We start from the raw sequence: 21,473 nt of genomic DNA on the forward strand, positions 1-21,473 counted from the left end.
GGGAAAACAGAAATTGGACAGAAGAAAGGTAAGTAAATCAAGAAAACAAATGAGTGTTAGATGATTTCACGTCAGCCTGCAGAGATGCATGCTAATGTAAGTTTTAGTAAATTATGGGAAAGGTCCATTTGAAGCCATATGGGCTGTTTGTATTTCACCTACATCTTTTGCCCAAACTAAAGCAAAATAAAGCAGACACAAAAACTTTGACGTTCGGCCTGCCCCTGGGAAGACGTCACCGACGAAGAAACGCGTAAGGATGGCTGTTACTGAAGACATCACGCTTGCTTAGCCGTTACTCATGGCGTTCCTTTCTCATGAGCTGACACCCTGTTGGTTTTTGACTCGTTTGTGCCTGTTTACAACTTATCGAAGGTGCTTCTAATATATTTTAAATAAAAGGACTTAGATGTTAGAAGGCTTCACTATGCTTGTTCATTTTTGTATCCAATTGGAGCTGCTGCTGAGCAGCCACCACCTATCTCAGATACTGGGTTATTTTTTGCTTTTATGACCATTATAATTAGTGGTCCATGCTATCTGGTAAGAAGCGTATGCTAAACGTTAAATCTTGGTAGTGGATTTCATCAATCAACATTACTTTAAGAAAAATATATATTCCTCAGCCTTACACCTAAACTGTGAAATATCCCGCTATAAGCTGACTCTGGGTCACAGGAGAAAAAAACGCAGATGAGCTGGATCACATACGTACAGTTCTGGATAATTCGGGTTGCCACCACCGCCTTTTATAATATGGGAGGAATAGAGGAAGAGGGCCACTGAACTAGATTTGGAACCATCCCTTGCTGTTATCTGCTTGTCCTATGATTGCGTGTGGATTTGCTGTGTACATGCGAAGTGTGCTCATTTATGAGAGTAAGTGAGCATTGTGATCCGGTAAGTGGCCATTTCTTACTGTCCCCCTGCACTTGGTGGTGGATTAGCGGTGACCCTACCAGACTACACGAATTATTGGTGTCTTTTCAAGAACGCTTAGACCGTTGTTATTGCTGAAGATCTGGATTTCAAAGGGACTGATGTTCATTTGTACCGTTTTCAATAAGCTTGTGGGTTTATTCACTAAATGCTGTGAGGATTGAGTCACTTACCACACTGTCATTTTAGGGGATTTCTGCAGTTTATATTGTTTCAAGCGCTACTATCATTCTTCTTACACAATCAACATTACTTATACACTTTTTTGCACTTTATGGGCACTCTTGTTTAATATTGAAAAGGACTTTTTCATTGAAAGGATATTTATATGTTCACCTAACACTGAATTTTTCACCTATTTCTTTATATTACTTTCATATGATTGATTTTTTTCAATGATATATTTTGCTCATAACTTATTCACTGCATGTTTAGTTGTTTTCATGCCACATTATTTACTATATGAGTATTCATGATTGCTCTGTTAAGATTTAGCATTGCTTCTTATTTATATTATATATACTGTATACATTTAACAACATATTTTGTTACTTACTTCCTTGAAGCACAACCCCTGGGTCCCCTTTTTCACCTGGAATGAGAAAGATTCAATTATTTACAGCAGAGTCTTATTAGGCATAACGCTACCCTAATCACAGCTGAATGATGGCACCCCTCTATATAAATTCTGTCCCTTGTATGTTGTTTGTGATTATTTAAAAAATAAAAAGTGGCAGAATGTTTTCTTGGGGGAAGCAGATCTACTTTCCAATTGTATAGACCAGTGGTCTCCAAACTGCGGCCCTGGGGCTGAATGCAGCCCTTTGCCTGCTATTATCTGGCCCTTGGGACACTGTTCCTCCCACTGATACAAGATACTATTCTGCCAACTGACCTCAGCAATGAAGCACAATATCTCCCACTGACACCAATAATGGGTCACTATTTCTCCCACTGACACCAATCATGGGGCTCTATTCTTCCCAATAACACCAAATGGGCTACTGTTTACTTCCACTGATGCCAGGAAAATTTCCACTACCACTGGCAATAGTCCGGTCCCCCTAAAGTCTGAAGGACAGTAAACAGGCCCTCTTGGTTAGAAAGTTTGGAGACCCCTGATATAAACAAACGAAACAAAGAACCAATGAATAAAATGGAGGAGAGATCGGCTTATGTTTCCTAAACTATAGAGAGTCTTTTGACTCCTCTCTATATTTCCTGCCACCCTAGGCACTGGCCATACCCTTTGTATCAAGCAGAATGCTTCCAAAATGGGCACTGTCAGCAAAAAAAAAAAAGCAGAAAATTGTTGGTCTCGGTTTAAAAAAACTAAATTTTGGGCTTAATTTACTACCCTGAAATGTGAAATAAACCCCTTGTTTTATAGTTGCATGACATGTTAATATTTCCAGCTTCTAAAAGGGTAAATAGAAGGAATAGTTAAGAAGTCATCTATAGCAGCAAATCAAGTTCCATGGTTTATGAAGAAAAGAAAAAATTTACTAAATAGTCGACAGAAAATAAAGCCTAAACTGTTTCTACAATTTAGGTAAAAATCAAGGTTTATGTTGCACACATAAGCAAATATATGTGAAGCCACTGACTCTGCAAAGTGTGGTCCCTATCTCTAGTTTAAAGGAAAAGTACAGCCAAAGCTTTTTCAGTTGTACTTCCCCTGTGGATCACAGGAGTGCAAATCATTCTGCACTGCTGTGACCCATTTTGAGCAGCCAGCGGGCTGAAACCCACTGTTGGGCTGATGTCACAGAGCCGGGCCAGGCTCGGGTAGGATCACGACCATATGGTCCATAAGTATAGCTCTCTCAGCTATCCTAGCTCTCTCAGTCCTCTTATACCTCTAGACTCGCTCAGTCATCTTGACTCTCTCAGTCCTCTAGATACAGAACCTCTTGACACCAACATGGAGAACTGTCTCCTGAGTATAGAACACCTGTCTCCTAACAGGAGCCCTAAGCTATGGCTAGGCCTATGATAATAAAGGCTGTGCGCACCTGCATACACAGCCTGTCTGTCCCTACTAATACCTGGACACTGGATTTGACGCTTCTTCCCTCCTAAAGCTCTTCGAAGTGCCCAAACTCAAGAACCCATTCCGGGAATACTAAAACCCCAGAGAAAGCTGAAAAGTCATCTTTCCTTGTTTCCGTGTTCAGCGTGAACATTTGAAGCCCCTGAAACTGTAATACCTGGATACTTGGTTGCAGGCTTCTTCCCTCCCAAAGCTTTTTAAAGCCTCCAAACTGCAAAAACCAAGCCGGGAATACCAAAAACCCAGGAAAAGCCAAAAAAACACATTCTAGCTCAGCACAAAAATTTCAGAGCCCTTCACTGCATACGTGGGAACCCAGTGTGCTCTTTGCCTATTCTTACACATTGGCAGGGTCTAGCACTGTCACGCAAGATAGGAGCTCTGTTAGACTGAAGTTAGGGACCACTCTTTGCAGAGATGCCTTGGTAAGGCAGTGTGGCTAAACATATATTTGCATGTGTATTCAATAACAATTTATGCTGGTAATTGTGCAAGAGTTTTTTTTTTTTAACTGCTCTGCCCATGTGATTCTTACTTTCGCTAAGTATAATTTGATCTGAGTGGTTGCCATATGTAATTTGCTCTATTTTGCCTATGCTGTACAGGTCAGAGACTGAAGCTGAAAGCTGCTGTAAGGTAAACCAGATTCCCAGCACCAGAAATATTGTGGGCTTATGCTCATATTTGTTTGCATGTGCATTATCCACATGCTCATACTTCTAGGCAAAGAGGCAATAGATGTACTATTCTAGTTCCTTGTGTTTGTACTCGTGCGCACACTCGCACATGTACGCGTGCGCATACAAATTAACTTTCTCCTGGACTTTGCCTTTGCTTCTGTATTAACCTTGTTCATCTAATCTCTCTGACCTCAGCCTGTTTACTGGACTCAGCTTTGCCTGGTGATTCTGTACTGCGTTGCCTGGCTGTTACCAACCTTGGCCTGCTTCCTAGACTTGCTCTGCCTGCCGACTTGGTCCCTTGTTGCCCGGCTACCACTGGTTGCTGTCTGTATACCTGCATACCTGCTCTGGTGCCAAGATGCTTCAGTATCCTGTTCTTAGGACTGTGACCCCCAGCTTCATCCACCTTAAGAGTGGACTTCGGCAGCCAGCTACTCCGGCACTCATGCCACTCCGTGCCCTCACACTCTCTGTCTCCATCTTCAGGAGTGTTGGGTAGGAGGTGCAAGAAAGGCCTCCACAACATTACAGCCTTCACCGTGTATGTGATACCTGCTATGGTCAATGATATGATTCATTTTATTTGTGTAGGTCAGAGATTAAAGCTGATACTTGACTCACTGCTATAGCCTGTGCCTCCGTTGTTATGTATAATGAAGTACCTACCTTTTGGTCCTGTTGGTCCCATCTTTCCAGGATTTCCTGGTGATCCCTGATCACCTGAAAATGTGGGTAAAAGAAAGCTTTTGTGTTACTTTGCAATGGCCAGGTGCTTCTTAAAGACATATATGGAATTTCCTTAGTCAGATCCTCTCCTGCATCAGTTCTGTAAGACCATATATTTTCCTGTACTTGCACCACATGGATTCCAAATCCAACCAGTCAGGCCCTGTGCATTCTGGGCATGCATGATGCATTGCTTCAGTTTCCTTCAGTTATTCCAGTTTCTCATTGGTTGTGGAGTAAATAGCATGTATGCCCTACAGACTTGTTGGGAATCAGAGCCCAGTGATGGTAAGTGTACTTATTCTTTAAATAGAATGCTTAGTGGATTTGTAAATATTTTATTTCTATATTATGATTAGCATTAAAAAATATTATTTTTTAGTTAGGCAAATACAAAATATGCATATGAATACCATGTAGTCTTTTATCCAGCTAGCGTGTGGGGCTCTTAGCTCCCTTTCAATTGCTTTATTAAAAGCTTGTTGTTTAACAGAGATCAGTAGCTCAAGCTGAAACACATACATAAAACTGAAGGAGTAAGAGCAATGATTCAGCCCTTATCCAAGGGCTCAGTCTGAAGCTACATTCAGGCAAGGAGAGCTTTAAAGGGAGCTACCTTTAGTGTGCCTTATTTTTAGCTAAGCCATAGTGCACTGGAAATCCTTTGTCATGTACTAAAGCTTAATCCCCAGCAAATATCTAAATTCACTGTTAAAATACAAGTCATTTGTATTTTTTGCCATCCAGACCTTATATTTACACAGCCCTTCCAGGCAGCACAACCAAGTTAGTGTTCTGCCTATTCTGTACTGCAGTTGAGCAATACAAAATGGTCACCTATCCCCTTCAACCAGTGATTGGATAGTGAAGAAACAGCAGCAGAACAGCAAACAACCTTTAAGCTTATTTTGCTTTCTCCTCCTGCCAACATGTGCCTCCTGTGCATCCAGCACACCTGATTGGTTTCTATTGCTGCCCCTCTCCACTCTGAGAACTATTAGCATACAAATATGCTAATACATAAATCCAAGAGGCTGGTAGTAAATCTAATTCAGATACTTCTGATGGCTGCATGTATTAGATTTTCATTGTATCCTGGTAAAATATTTTAATTTTAATAGATTTAAAGTAGAATTATTCTAACTAGTCTTACAAATGCTCCCTCTCCCCTTCTAATACTTATGCTCTAAGAAAGATGTGTATACTCACCTATTTTCAGACTGCTCTGGTCCTATCACGTGATCCCCTTGTGTCAGCTGCTGGTGAGAGAGAGCGCTCAACAAAATATGCCAATGTCTAGAAAAGGTTATGTAACCTTTCCCAATGTGTACCATAATGAGTTATAAGTTGTAAATTTTGACTGTTATCTTGTACCATTTCTTAAGGGACAAGATGAGATGCTGATTCCTGATTCCATGCCTTATACTTAGTCACTCAAAGTGTCCAATGGGAATAATAATTTTCTCAAAATTGTGTCATAAGTTATTTTGCCTCCTTCTCAAAGGTATTGTCATCTGAACAATTCCTACGTGTATGAATTAATTGACCAATGGGAATACTTTGAACGAGATCAGTTGGATGATGGCTGGTGGAGTGGAGAACTGTATTCCCAGCAATGAGCTTCCTAAAAGTTTTTTTTTAGCAAAGTAATTATTATTTTTAAAGACCTGCAAGTTTAAAAACATAATTATGTTCTCATTCAGAAACTCAGCTGTGTCCTTGTACCCCTCCATGACACCAGCATATCATCTATGTACCTCAACCATAAAGCCGCATGATTCATGTATCCCTCGGATGCATACATTTAATTTTCCTTCCACAGCCCCTGATCAAAAAAGGTGTAAGAGATAGCACAAGCCAAACACATGGGAATACCCATAATTTGACAATTAAATATATCAGAAAATACTAATAATATTGATGGAGAAAAGGACCCAAGAGCTGCAGAACAAAGGCATTTTTGTCCTGTTCATCCAAATACTCATTCAGATGCAGTGCAGAAATTCCCTTCTAGTGGGGTATTGGGGTATACAAAGACATAATAGAAAGTTCTCCCACTTACAAGTTCTTTACCCGTCTTAAAGTGTAAAAAAAAAACAAAAGAGGAAAGGGCAATAACCAGTGGTTTTAATTGGGCATGTAGGTATTTCTCCACATGGTCACTGAGTCCATTAACCCATTAACACCAGAGACGATAGGCCAGTCTGGTAGTGCTTGATCACTTTTGTATAGTTTTAGAATGATTTATAATGTTGCATTCCTGTACCAGAATATTTCCCCTTTTTATTAATGTTTATAAATCCATGAAGCCAAGCCTCCTGAATTACCTCATTAACCTTTTCTAATTTCTTTATGGTAATAGATATCCCTGACCTGACGTTTTATCAATTTTTATTAGTAATGTAAACTATATTACTCCCTTTATCACAGGTTTTAAAGCATATCTAAACTCAAAACACTCAAATCCCTAAATATATGATATGATGGCTTATTAGTTTGGCTTTTTTTTTACCTTTATTTTCACCTGCTTATTCAGCCAATAACCCACATTCTCATTTGGGGTGTCTCTACTCTGCATGGAGGAGCAACGGAGTCACCTTTTGACAGCAGCAATTTGGGGAGAGGGTAGTGTTAGATACACCAGCAGATTTAAATGGACATGAATAACAAGCTAAAACCAAATGCAAGCTTTTCAAGCAGTTACTGCAATAGTTTTTGTTTCCATGTGGGCTAAAGATTTTATGTAAAGAAATATTGCAAGCACCCATTTTTTTTCATCCCTTTTACTGCCATTTTTGCTGAACATCTTGGTCTTTTAAAGGAAGTTTAACCCATTTACGCCGACAGTACGCAAATATGCAGCCCTGTTGGTCTGTGCTTTTATCTGTGGGGCCGCATATTTGCGTACCTCCCTTAGTGCTAGGAGCACACAAAATAAAAAGTATAATGTAGAAACTGTTTACATGTACATGGTATAGCATGAGTAGGGATACTACCTTTAGGTCCAGTGGATCCTGCAGGGCCTGCTGCTCCAGGGGCCCCAGGACATCCTCGAAGAATGGCTAGCTTCTCTGATCCTCCTACCCCAACAAGCTTGACATCTGTAGTGATAAAATAATATAAATCTGAATTCACAAGGGCACTGTACATAAAATAGATGTTTTTATTTAAATGTGTCCTATTTATGACACTAAAATTAAATTTCTAGTATAAATCATTGCAAAGATATATACAAATGAAAAAAAGGCCCCTTTTTCAATGTAGCAACACTAACAGGGGGGAAAAAAGTAGCGAACAAAAGAAATGAAAATGAAAAAAAAAGAAAATAAAAAATTAGCAGATAAAAAATAAAAAATAAAAGAGGTAAAATAGAAACCGCAAAACATTTTTTTTTTTTTTTTTACTTTTAAGGTTGCTTTCAAGCTGAACTTTAGGAATGTATTTTTTGCATGGTTAAATTGTTCCAGCTTGGACCAATGTACATATACATATTTTATACCTGGTTAATTCCTCTGAAATCATAGAATCACTGTAGTAGTAGCTCTAATACAGTGATCCTAGCTCTCCTATGGGTCCTGAGCGGCTGCCCTGCTGTAAAGTAACCATATGGGATCGTCCCCTTAGCACAGGCATTATTCAATGAATGCCTTGTATTTTTTATCAATGAATGCAAAGCATTCTCTGATTGGATTAGATGGAGGTGGTGACATCATTACCTTCCTTCTCCACCTTGTCCAGGGAACACTTTGCATTAATGGAGAAAAATGCAAGGTGTCTTGTGAATAGCGAGAGACCACCTGTGCTTACTATTCAGCAGGGCAGCCACTCGGCATTGAGCTTAGAAGACATCAAGGATCACTGTAGTAGCGGCAAATACTACAGTGATTCTCCACTTTCACAGGGATCAGACAGATATGTAACATGTATATTTACATTGGTTCAAGCTGGGACAATGTAGCCTTGCAAAAAAAAAAAAAACTATAAATTTAGCTATAATTGATATATGAAGATTGGCACTTTGATCTGCAGATGAATGAAACAGAGTAAACACACGGAGTTATATGTATTGTGTGTGTGGGTCAGAATGTGCTAATGTACTCTCTGGGTACTTCTCTAATCATAACATGCCTAAGGTAAATAATTGATTAAAAAGCGATTTTTAATAGGTCCCTGTAGAATAATAAAGAAAGGTTGAAAAGAAAGAATAAAGTTCAGAGACGTAACTAGAACCTTCAGGACCCTCATTACAAGAAACCATGAAGGGCTTCCCTGACCCCCAGCTGGGACCCCCCCCCCCCACGTTGGCATAATGACAGAGCCCAGTCACAAGTGCGACCTTTGCAATCCTGGTAGCCCCGCAACTTGTGTCAGTAGTTTTTTTTATCTTTGTTATTTTATTTTTTTAATTATTTTTTTACCAACCTCCATCACATTTAAGTTGAATACCCCAGTGTGAGATTGGAGACAATGACCATTCCGGCATCTTTGTTTTGTTTTGTTAATTTTGTAATGGGGATGGGAGAAGGGAATGAGTGGGATACTCTTCTGGCTCAACTAGGTTTAACTGGGACTGGGACAGAAAAATGCCTGTTAGCGATGTCTTGATGCCAGCTGAATGCTGACCAACTCTTCCTGTCGTTTGAAGATACTGTTTTGCTGAACTGTGCTAGAACTTCGACTTTAACACTCTGGTTAACTCAGAAGATCCAGGACTGTAATACACTTGACTCTTGACACTCTGTTTAGCTCAAGAAGTCCGGTAAACAGCTCCCTCCAGCCCTTCACTGACTGAGGTAGCTCCTTGTAACTGCTTGTACTGCTGCAACTCTCAACACTGTACACTGCACACTGCACACTGTACACATTAACTCTTCAGGGCCCAACTGCTGGCGCCCCCTCTGACACTTCAGGGTCCTCTCACTAGGCACCCCCTCTGACACTTCAGGGTCCTCTCACTAGGCACCCCCTCTGACACTTCAGGGTCCTCTCACTAGGCACCCCCTTTACCGCTAGCTAGCTCCCAGGGACCTTCACCGGAGTGGTCCCCTTTAAGCTAGGCAGACCCCTAGGGGTAGTTCACAGTACTCAAGAACTTGGAATGCTTTCCTGGAACTGAACCCCTCTTTCTCCGCTGGTCCTCGGCACACCGGATCCTCTCTGCAGCTCAGCTCAGCTCTCTCTCTCTGTACTCTCAGGCAAGCCGCCCGAGACACCCGATCCTTCTGAAAGGAGGAGAGACAGCTGTACTCTCCCTCCTGGGACTCTGCTTCCCGCCATACCGCCTCAAACTTATACCCACTCCCAGAATCCTCTGTGGCATAATCTGCCTTCTGGGGTAGATACAGGCCTGAATGTGCCTCTGATTGGGTTTCCTCCACTGCCCAATGAGAATCCTCTCATGGAGCCAGTGGGGAGACTCCTCTCTCAGCAGCCACACCTGGGAAACATGACAGCCCAGCTGAATATCATGGCTCAGCTGTTAGGCAGCCAAGGCCCACTATACTTTACCTAGCACCTACCTTGTAGGGTGCTACACATAGTTTGTAGACGCTATAACATTTGCGCAAACCAATCACTATACGCTTATTGGTATTTTTTTCTCGAAAACATGTAGTAGAATACATATTGACCTAAACTGATGAAGGACTTTGATTTTTTACATTTTTTTTGGATATGTTTTATGGCAGAAAGTGAAATTGTCAGTCTTTTTTTGTTTATAGCGAAAAAAATAAAAACCGCAGAGGTGATCAAATACCACTAAAATAAACTATTTTTAGGAAAAAAAGGACATCAATTTTATTTGGGAACAGTGTTGCACAACCGCGTAATTGTCAGTTAAAACAATGCAGTGCCGTATCGCAAACAACGGCCTGATCGGAAGGGGGTAAAACCTTTCAGGAGTGAAGTGATTAAGGCATGCAGTATTTCTTATGGTAACAATTCAATTCTAGGTGGTTGAGAGAATGATATATAAGAGTAAGGAGTGGAATACACTACCTACCAGGCATGCTCCTCAGCAGCTAGTTGGCACATACATTTTTCTGCTTAATTTACTATTTTAATGGAATAAATACTTTTACAACCCTAACTTTATGAGTTCCAGCATTTTCTTTCTAGCAATAAAAACCTGACAGAAATTCTAACACTTCATCACTCTACCTAAAACTAAAGTTCTAGCTTTGGATACACTTTAAGTGCTGTTGATATAAAAGATATATGAGTGAAGCAAACTAACAATTTGTCAATTAGTTTACAGTAATTCTAATACAGATTTAATGTGGCTGATACAGTGAAAAAGACCAAACTACATTTTTTTTTTCTCAGTGGGTTATCTTCTTTTTGACCCTGCAGAGAACACTCAAATCATTTGAATGTATTATTTATTTCACTAATTCATTCTATGTAACACAACTGGAAATGCCCTTTTTTATTTAAAAGGAACCCAGACTGCCCTGGTGTCTATTTGTACATTTTTTCAGCTTAAAACCTTTTACACCTCCTGTGTTAGATAATCCAAAAGTGTGATTCTTAAATTGCCAATTAAGGTGGTGGAAAATGGATTTTTCCTCACCTACAAATAAAAGTAACAGTAACACATAAATCAATACAATAATAAGAAGCCTAATTCGATCTCAAATTTTACCTGGGCATGTCTCTTCTGCAGAGCAATGGATGGTGACTAACCAGAGAATCAAACATATGGAGCTCCAAGTGTGTGTCTTCATGACTGGTTTGGATATGGTGATTTATCCCCCCTAGCAAAGTGAAATGCTTTTTCTGTGTATATATAGCAATTTATTATAGTTGGGTTTCCCAGTTTCCTTCCTAGAGTGTAGCAATCTGTATTTCAGCACTAAAATCAGTTGCATTGCATGCACCAATTTCCTAACCACAGAAATTCTTGTTTTTTGAAATACCAACTGGTAGAACATAATGCAAGTCAGTACTGATGATTTCAGGTAATAGGAAACATGGTATTTTCTTATATTGTGGAAGAAGGAAGTTGTTGACTTGTACTTGTTTCTTCCAATGTTTTACAGTAATTTGGTGGTGTAACTTTAAAAGTCTACTTTGTTCCCCTTTGCCTACATGTTCTTTGCATGCTTCTAAAGAGGCACTAGCATGTTAGGCTGTGAGCATTTTACTTGTTTGACCACTTATTTTACTTTGCACATTATTACGTTTATGGTTCTTTTAGGGGACAATGCAACTTTATTTGTTTTATAAATTTTTTCGTCTTTATTTGTTTTAGTGGATATTTGTGTGTTTAAAACCCTGTCTTTATTTGTGATACAAAGCATACAATACACATCAATCAAATATATTTTGCTCCATCTTTTCCCTTCTAAGTATGATTAGTCCCCTGACAATCCAGAAATCTTCAAACAATAATTCACTAAATGATTTACTTTCTTTGATAAATTTTGTATAAAAATAACGATCAGGCAAACACAGCTGACACAATGGGATCCCTAAAGGATTAGGTCACGGGGAACTCCTTCACCAACTCATCCTGTTTATGTCTTCACTCCCAAGGGGCAAATTAATTCCACAACTATTTACCTACTGAAATATCCCCAGAGACAAACAGGAAATACTGAAGTTTTCGTTGTCTGCTCTATTATATATGTATTTGAATTACTATGGATGCTGCATTATAAATAAAGATATTTTAAAAATCGAAACAAGTTTTTTGATTAGAGATGTTTACAGGTCTATATTTTTAAATGATTATAGATAAAATGTATAGAACTTAAAGTTTACATTTGAACACCAACCACCTAGCTCTAAAGAAGGGAGGGGGGGGGGGTAGGTAAAAAGCAAGGGGTTAGGGGTGAGGTGTAAGGGAGTGTGCAAAAGATAAGCCTGAAGAGGGTGGTTGAGTGTTAGGGAAGAGGTAAGAAGGTTGTCATATGGGGAGATGAGGGATAAGAGGGGGGGAGGGGTGTAAGTCAGTGAGGTAGGGTGTTATGGAGGGGGTGAGAGGGTGAAGGTATAATTTGATAATTTGGAGGGGTATGTAAGAGGAGGTGAGTGTACAAGGGAGGGGAGTGAGAAAGCAGAGTATTAAGGGGGAAGGTGAAATGTTATGGGGGTGGGGGGAGAAGGTATAAGTATAACATAAGGGTATAAGCCCAAAACAATGAAAATAGTACTGCTCGAATCCCCCCCAAACATCCCAAACATGTGTCAGCATGTGAAAAGACAGGTGCAAGACAGACTTGGCATGTCAGACTCCAGCAGGCTTCAATAAACTGCCTCTATGATTAAGCTCCAAAAAGGGCGAAACGCATTTGAGGAGTTCTCTACTGGTAGAGAGCAGGAGCTGAAGCCATCTTTTACCCATCTCATTCACATTTTTGCAACAGGGCGTCAGTGTCTGTGTGCAGATGGCCACCATTTTGTTGGGGTTCTAAGAGTAGAGGTAAGGGTAAAAGGTAGAGGAGTGTAAAGGAGTGGGGTAAGAAGGTGGTTGTATGGTGGAGGTGGGGCTATAAGAGATGAGAACAAAATGAAGAGAGTGAAGAGCTGGGGTGTAAGACTGGAGGTGGGGGTAAAAGGGAGGGGGTGAGAAATTGGGGGTATTAGCTAGGGTGGCGCAAAGTAGGCCATACATGACTCAGTTTTTCTTTTGTTCTGTCAATGGGCTGAAAAAGAAAAATGGAACCAATTCCCCCATCCACACATCTGAGGTGTGTCCAACCAGCTAGAGTCCTCCACTGTCAGAATACAATAACTGGTGTGCTGCAGCACTGATCGAACTAGCGTTTTTCAGAAAGCATGTTCATGAGCAGGCTCAGAAGACCAACTGCTCTTGAACAGGATCAGTCATAGATGGATCAAAATTCAAGCTGGTCCTAGCTAAAATCAGGGTTGTAGAGTTGGGTGTATAAAAAAAGGGAAGCATGACTTCTCGAAGAGTAAAAGATTGAAGTCCCACACTGTAGTATTATAGTTAAAATATAAATTGTATTCCAATAAAACTTCCTGGACTATGATATGGGCTCTAAGCAGACATGATTATGTAAAACCCGCAGCCTATACACTTCTTGGGAATGTTTAAAAAAAATCTCTGACAAAGATCAGCCCCATACAATATTGCAGTCTTAAAGAGGAAAAAAAACAACTTTTTAAAGCGGAGTTCCAGCCTGTATTTAAAAGAAATGAAAAGTCAGCAGCTACAAATACTGTAACTACTAACTTTTAGGATGTTTACCTTTCCAGGGAGCCTGCAATGTCAGCACTCGAAGCCGACCCGTCCATCGGCTCTGGGTGCAGGCACCGGCATCCTTACTAAGGGAAACAGGAAGTGAAGCCTTGTGCTGCGCTTTCTGAATGTTCCCGCTGTCTTCTGGGACCTGTGTGTGTCTCCCAGAAGGCAGTGGGGGAAGGAGGAGGGGCAACAAATGACGCAGGTCACCACAGCGCCCTTACATGGAAGTGGGAGCGGGTACCTGTTTTTGACAGGTATCCGCTCCCCCCAAAAAGGTGCCAAATGAGGCACCTGAGGAGAGGGGAAAGCAGATAAGCGGAGCTTCCACTTTTGAGTGGAATTCCGCTTTAAAAAACCCTTCAAAGTAAAGGCATACTGTGCTAGTATGCATCGCATATTATGAAATACTTACCTTAGAACGAAGCCCTGCACCGCCGCGTTGTGAGCTCCATCTTCACCCAGTCTTCCTCTCCGGGTTCGCGTCCTACAGCCATCTGATTGGCCGCGCTACGACGTCACTCCTGCACATGCGCATGGGAGTCATGGGCCACGGCACGAAGCTCTGAAGCGACAGCACGGGTATACATTCCCTTCAGAGTGCTTGCCCTGGTGACATCACAGGCTACATTAGGTGTGAATATCTCCTAAACCATGAAGGTTTAGGAGATATTTATAGCACCTACAGCTAAGCCTTATTATAGACTTATCTGTAGGTACAAGCCTACAGAATAGGTTTACATCCCCTTTAATGTGTATTTCTATTTTTGCAGCCTATTTTGGATAGTGCCTACTTTACATTTGTTACATGTACCTATTATTATTATTATTTCAGGTTCTTATATAGCGCTGTCAATTTACGCAGTGCTTAACATAGCATTACATTTTTAAAGTCAGCAGCTACAAATACTGTATCTCGCCGCATCTCGCCACAGCCAGGTCTCTGTCAAAAACAGATACCCGTTACCCCCCACCCCCCGAAAGGAGCCAAAAGTGGCACCAGAGGGGGAGGGGGGGGGAAGCAGATAAGCAAAGCTTCCACTTTTGGATGGAACTCCGCTTTAACCAGTTCTGGTCTTTGGACATGCTACATACTACCTATTTGTTTACCAGGCTGTGGGCTTGAAAGTGAAAGTGGTTTGGCGGCTCCCTAGCTTCCATCACTTTCACACAGCAGGTGGTGGGGCGCCCACCTGCCAGCGGGCCCAGTCCCACTATGGTTCTCAAGCTCTCCCTTGCCTACTGGGAGCCCAGGGCCACAACGGCTGGCTTCTGGAGGTAGGGACATGGGAAAGCAAGGCATATCCATTCCCTGCTTTCACACTTCCGGTTTCAGATCCACCATTTCCTGGTCTGTACAGCCAGGGGACACAGTTAACCAAGCAGATCAGTGGTTAGTTAGATGCTGTGGAGGGCTAGGGAAACATTGGGGTCTATTAGACCCCTCATTTCTACATAAGAATACCCGTCACCTGGTCAATGCTATCACACAGGGGATTCATCAATCCCTTGTAACAGCAATCAAGTAAAAATAAATAAAAGAAAAAAGTAAAAAAAAAAATTACAGTAAAAAGTATTTTTAAATGTTTTTAAAAAAGATTGCTGTAACCCACGTTGCCCTGCATGCATGCACAAACGTAAATACATTGCCAAGGTAGGCACCCGTATGTAAATTTTGATCGCACCACACATGTGAAACATAGCCGAGAACAATAATTCTATCATAAGAGCTCCTGTTTAACTCTAAAATGATGAGCTGTAAAAGCTTTTAAAGTGTCACCTATGGAGATTTTGGGGATTTAGAGTAGTTTTTTTGTGCTATCATGGGTGCATGCAATTTTAAGACTTGGCCTTTTTGGTATCTCTTTACTCAGCGTCACCTTATCTTTTATATGTTCCCCCAGAAAAATGGGTAGTATATTATGTGTGCTTGCACTAAAATCCATTTTAGTATATTTTTTCAGAAAATATATAATGTTCTGTGAGTTTAAAATGGAGTTCTAGTAATTTGTATGTTTATTAAAAATCAGCAGCTACAAAAAGTGTACAAACATTTGTTGGTTACCTTTTATACTGCTTTTTTTTTGCTTAAAAAGCCTTACATGCTCCCCCTGCTTTTTACATTTTTAGGAGGGAGCTGTATAAATGGATTTTTAAATACAAACTTACCTGTAAAATCCATTTCTTGAAGTACATCACTGGACACAGAGCCATGAATCATAACATATGGGGGGGGGGGGGAGAGGGTTATATAGCCACCTTTAGGTGAAGGACACTGGCAACCATCAAGAATTGATGCCCCCCTATATAACCCCTCCCACACAGGAAGTACTTCAGTTTTGTAGCAAGCAATAAAGACCTCATAAAAGAGGGGAGGAACCTCTGTGTCCCGTGATGTACTTCAAGAAATGGATTTTACAGGTAAATCTGTATTAAAAAATCAATTTTTCTTTTCGTAGATCACGGGACACAGAGCCATAAATCATAATGTATGGGATGTCTCAAAGCAATGCATCTGAGGAGAGGGCGACACCAAAGAATGCCGCCATCTGACCCCAAAAAAAGTATTACACCGCTGCCTGCAGAACACTGCGGCCAAATGCAGATTCCTCCAGGGTCCCAACATCCACTCGATAGAAACGAGGAACGTATGCACCGACGACCAGGTCGCGGCCTTGCAATTGTGAGCCATAGAGGCTTGATGGCGATGTGCTCAAGAGGCACCTACTCCTCTAGTAGAATGTGCCTTTCGGGAAGGGGTGGAACTATCCTACTAAATCATATGCCTGGGTAATAAACTGATGAATCCAAAAATAAATCATAGATTTAGATGCTGCCAACCCCTTTCTGGAGCCTTCTGGCAGCACAAACAAGCTCTCGGTCTTACGAATCCGAGCTGTTTCCTGTAAGTAAAACTTAAGTGCACGCATTACATCAAGAGAATGCAATAACCTTTCCTCCGCTAAGTGGAGATCTGGAAAAAAGGAAGGTAGTATAATGTCCTGATTCAAATGAAAGGTGGACACCACCTTGGGCAAAAAAACTTGGGTGTGGACGTAAAATCCCCCTGTCTTGATGAAATATCAAGAATGGCTCTTTACAATAAAAGAGCTGCTAGTTCCGTTACCCTGCTAGCTGAAGTTATTACTATCAAAAAGACCAATTTTCTGGTCAAAAGAACCAGGGGAACTCGCCCCAAAGGCTCAAAAGTGTAATGTTCCGGGAACCTTTGGTACCCTAAATTACTCTTTTCACAAGTGTATGCGCCCCACGATTCTCTTTTGGAAAGGTGCGCATACACCTTTAAGACTGAAGCTGTCATCACTCAGCGCCGGACTAGATGGCTATTTAAATTGCCGGTTCTGACTCACATGTGTTCGTTCAAACACCCTTACCTGGATGCTAACTTGGCTTGAAGCTTTCGTGCTTGCAAGCATACCTCGCTGACGGAACCTCGCTGCGCTGATCCCTGCATCCCGCTTCCGGATCATCCGCTCCTCCTGAACCAACCTTCGGCTGTATTGCTATTAGTGCTAAGTACCCCGCAGGGGAACCCTCTATAAACTTATACTAAGCTTACACTATCTAGCTCTGCATAGTAAAGACTATTTATCACATCTGCATATCTAGATTGCTAGCTCTTAAGACTACTGCTACTTATTCCTGCACTGGGTTGATCACTCTTGTATGTCCACCTGCTACTCTGTCATCTGCTACCATACATGATTGCTAAACCTACCTGCATCCATCTGCTACTGTCTTACCTTCAAGTGTCTGTCACCTACCACCTCCACTCAACCTGTCTCTTAAATCTTCATCACTGTGTTACTACATACATAAAGTCACTCTAGGAACCAGCTTGTTGAGTGTGTGTATTTACTAGCTGAATTAAGACCTTCCACACATGATGAGTCATTGAGGTTGGGAATTGTATCTCAGCATCTCTCTTACATGAATACTGAAGTGGAATATTTCTGCAGCTGAAAATCCACACCATACATGAAACGCAGGAGCGTTACAGATTGAACGAACCTACAAATGGATTCAGCAGAAATAACCACTGTGACACAATTAAAACAGCAAGTAACTGCGTTAATACACACACTTGCTGAATTAAAAGAAGACAATCAGGCTCCGTCGCAGCAGGTAATTAGACTGACACAACTTACCTCTGCTCAGTCCCCTGAACCCAAGATAAATCCCCCTTTGGTATTTACAGGCGATCGCAAAAAAATTCCGCGAATTTAAAAACGCAAGTGAGTTACTTTTTTTGCTAAAACCTCGTACCTACCTTACTGATCACATTAAGGTTTGTACTATTATTTCTTACCTAACAGGCGATCCTCGAGCCTGGGCAGACTCTCTTTTTGAGAAAAACGACCAGCTTCTCAACTCCTATGCCTTGTTCCTAGCAGAACTCACTAGCCTTTATGATGACCCCAATAGGCAGAGTACTGCCGATCTTCAATTAAGATCCTTGAAACAAGGAAGGAGGCCTGTAGAAGACTTTGTCGCGGAATTCAAGAGATGGACCCTTGATTCAGAATGGAATGATGCATCTCTGAAAACCCAATTTAGGCTTGGCCTATCAGAAGCCGTTAAGGACGAACTCGCCCGAGCGGATCTACCAAAAACCCTGGATGCATTAATACAACTCAGTATTACCATAGATAGAAGACTACGAGAAAGAAAGGCTGAGAAAATGGGAATGCCATTATCCGTTTCCTCTCGGATTTCGGCCGTTAACCCCGTTCCTATGGAGGTAGGAACCATACGCCCACCGCTATCAACTATGGAAAAAGCCAAAAGACGATATGAAAATCTCTGCTTGTACTGTGCATCCCCGGATCACAAGATAAATGTCTGTCCCCTAGTCAACAAAAAGAAGGGTGAGTGTTCACATGTCCTCCTAGGGGGATTGACAACTTCATTCACTAACCCTTACATTTTTGTTTGTTTGACATTACAGTGGGACCAGAACAGGATTACTACTAAGGCCATGATTGACACAGGATCTTGTGGAAATTATATTGATATATGTTTTGCTGCTTCAAATAAAATTCCTATTATTTCTAAACTTAAACCTGTCTCAGTAAGTCTTATTACCGGTGTTCCGTTATCCTCTGGTCCAATCACCGATCAGACACAAGCACTTCTAGTCACTATTAACGAGTCTCATAGGGAGACTACTACCTTCGATTTAATACCTTCACCCCACTTTCCCATTGTGTTGGGACTTCCCTGGTTACACACACACCAACCAACCATAGATTGGAAGAAACGGTCCTTGGCCTTCCTCTCTTTCTATTGCGAGGATACGTGTAACCTCCCGTCTTCCGGGAAGATTCTGTCTATGGTGACAGATGAGATTGCACCACTATGTTATCAGGATCTTTCTGAGGTTTTTCTTGAGAAAAATGCTCAAGCATTACCTCCTCATCGAGACTATGATTGTAGCATTGATCTACTCCCAAATAGCAAATTGCCGTTCGGTCATGTTTATCCTCTTTCACAGGATGAACTTTCCCATCTCAAAACCTATTTGGATGAGAATTTGGAAAAAGGTTTTATTAGACCTTCCACTTCTTCCACAGCAGCAGGACTCTTTTTTGTTCGCAATAAGGACTCAAGTCTCAGACCTATCATCGACTACAGGAAATTGAATGCTATCACAATAAAAGATCGCTATCCTCTACCGCTTATCCCTGAGCTCATTGAGCAGGTGCATGGAGCTACCTATTTTTCAAAATTGGACCTGAAAGGAGCATACAATCTCATTCGAATCCGTGATGGAGACGAGTGGAAGACTGCATTCAGAACCAGATACGGATTGTTCGAATATCTTGTGATGCCATTCGGGCTATGCAACGCCCCTGCAGTTTTCCAACGATTTATAAACGATATTTTTAAAGACTTACTAGATGTCTGTGTTGTGGTATATCTGGACGATATACTTATATATTCATGATCCCTGTCTGAACACATAAGACATGTAAGACTTGTACTATCGAGATTGCTTGCACATAACCTTTATGTGAAACTGAAGAAATGCTTGTTTCATAAAGACGAGGTACTCTTTCTAGGCTACATCATATCCAAAACAGGAATCGAGATGGACATGAGTAAAATATCCTGCATTCAGGATTGGCCTACACCAACCACACGCAAGGCGCTACAGCGATTCCTGGGATTTTCAAATTTCTACAGGAAGTTCATTAAAAACTTTTCTGCTATTGTGAGACCCCTCACACAGCTCACTAGCATAAAAAAAACATTCAAATGGTCAGAAGAAGCCAATAAAGCTTTTCACTTGTTAAAGACAAGGTTTACTTCCGCTCCCATATTACGCCATCCAGACCCATCCCTCCAATACATTCTGGAGGTAGATGCGTCAAACATGGCAGTAGGAGCAATACTCTCCCAACGACCAACCCACACTTCACCACTTCATCCAGTCGCCTTTTTTTCTAAATCCCTAAGCAGTCCCGAGATAAATTACCCCGTGGGTGAAAAGGAACTGCTTGCTATAAAATTGGCTCTGGAGAATTGGCGACATTTACTCGAAGGCACCCAATTACCAATAATAATATACACGGACCATAAAAACCTCCAATATATTCAGACTAGCAAAACTCTCTCGCACCGACAGGTACGATGGTCACTATTCCTTCTAAGGTTTAACTTCCTAGTGACTTACACACCTGCAGATAAGAACAAAAAGGCGGATGCACTATCACGACTAACTGAAGAAAACTACTTTGAAATCCCTTCCGTTCCTATAATACCTCACAAACGCATTATTGGAGTTGTCCGTTCCTTGAAGGAAGAGGTTTTGCATGGTATAAGTTTGGATTCACCCCCACCACAACTAAATACTGATGCAGAATGCTTCCTCTACTACAACGACAAACTTTACATACCACCTACCCTACGCACCAAGATCTTGGAATTATCTCATGATGTGCCTATGGCAGGACATATGGGTATGACAAAGACTCTTAATTTGATTTCCCGGCAATTCTGGTGGCCTGACATGAAAACATCTATACAAAAATTCGTCTCTTCATGCAATGTCTGTGCCAGGTCCAAAATTGACACTACGAGACCATCCGGTCTACTATGCAGTCTACCAATACCCCAAACTCCATGGGTAGTTTTGTCCTTGGACTTCATCGTAGAATTGCCTCTTTCCAAAGGATTTAATACCATCTTGGTGTCAGTGGACCATCTGACAAAGATGGCACATTTCATTGCTATTCGCAGACTACCTTCGTCCAAACAAACGGCAGAACTGCTGATGAAACATGTCTTTAGATTACATGGTATCCCAAAAACTCTCCTGTCTGACCGTGGATCCCAATTTATTTCTAAGTTCTGGCAAGAACTATGTCACATACTACGGATCGAGCGGAAGCTCACTTCTCCTTACCATCCGCAGACCAACGGACAGACTGAAAGAGTCAACCAATGCATCGAGCAGTATTTACGTTGTTACACTTCTTACCAACAGGATGATTGGGTGGATCTTCTCCCTCTGGCAGAATTTGCCTACAACAACGCAACCCACAGTACAACCAAGCAGAGTCCGTTCTACTTGAACTATGGGTTTCATCCCTCCATTCTTCCACCACGCATCCTTCCTTCAAACAACCCAGTAGCCTCAGACTATCTTACCCAAATAAAGGATTCTCTGGGTTTATTAAATACTACCATTGCACACGCTCACAGTCAACAAAAGAAGTACTATGATCTTCGCAGAAGACCTTCTCCACAGTACACTATCGGGGACCTCGTTTGGCTCTCAACAAAAAATTTAAGACTGAAGATCCCTAGCAAAAAGCTTGGACCTCTGTTCTTGGGA

General features: G+C 41.3%; 1 protein-coding gene across 1 annotated transcript in view; it reads right to left on the bottom strand.

Annotated features, from left to right (window-relative positions):
• The window catches only part of LOC309559551 (ficolin-1-B-like), a 45,177-nt gene extending 33,994 nt beyond the window's left edge, over positions 1–11,183 (bottom strand). Inside the window, exons 1-4 of the mRNA XM_082262853.1 lie at positions 11,045–11,183; positions 7,398–7,502; positions 4,342–4,395; positions 1,496–1,531 (exon numbers count right to left, since the gene is read on the bottom strand). Coding sequence (XP_082118979.1) covers positions 1,496–1,531; positions 4,342–4,395; positions 7,398–7,502; positions 11,045–11,126 — 277 coding nt within the window. The 5' untranslated portion in view covers positions 11,127–11,183. The remainder of the gene's footprint in view (positions 1–1,495; positions 1,532–4,341; positions 4,396–7,397; positions 7,503–11,044) is intronic.
• Positions 11,184–21,473: the final 10,290 nt, after the last annotated feature.

Source organism: Pelophylax lessonae (assembly GCF_965119305.1).
Source record: "Pelophylax lessonae genome assembly, chromosome: 7".
NCBI classification, from domain to species: Eukaryota; Metazoa; Chordata; class Amphibia; order Anura; family Ranidae; genus Pelophylax; species Pelophylax lessonae.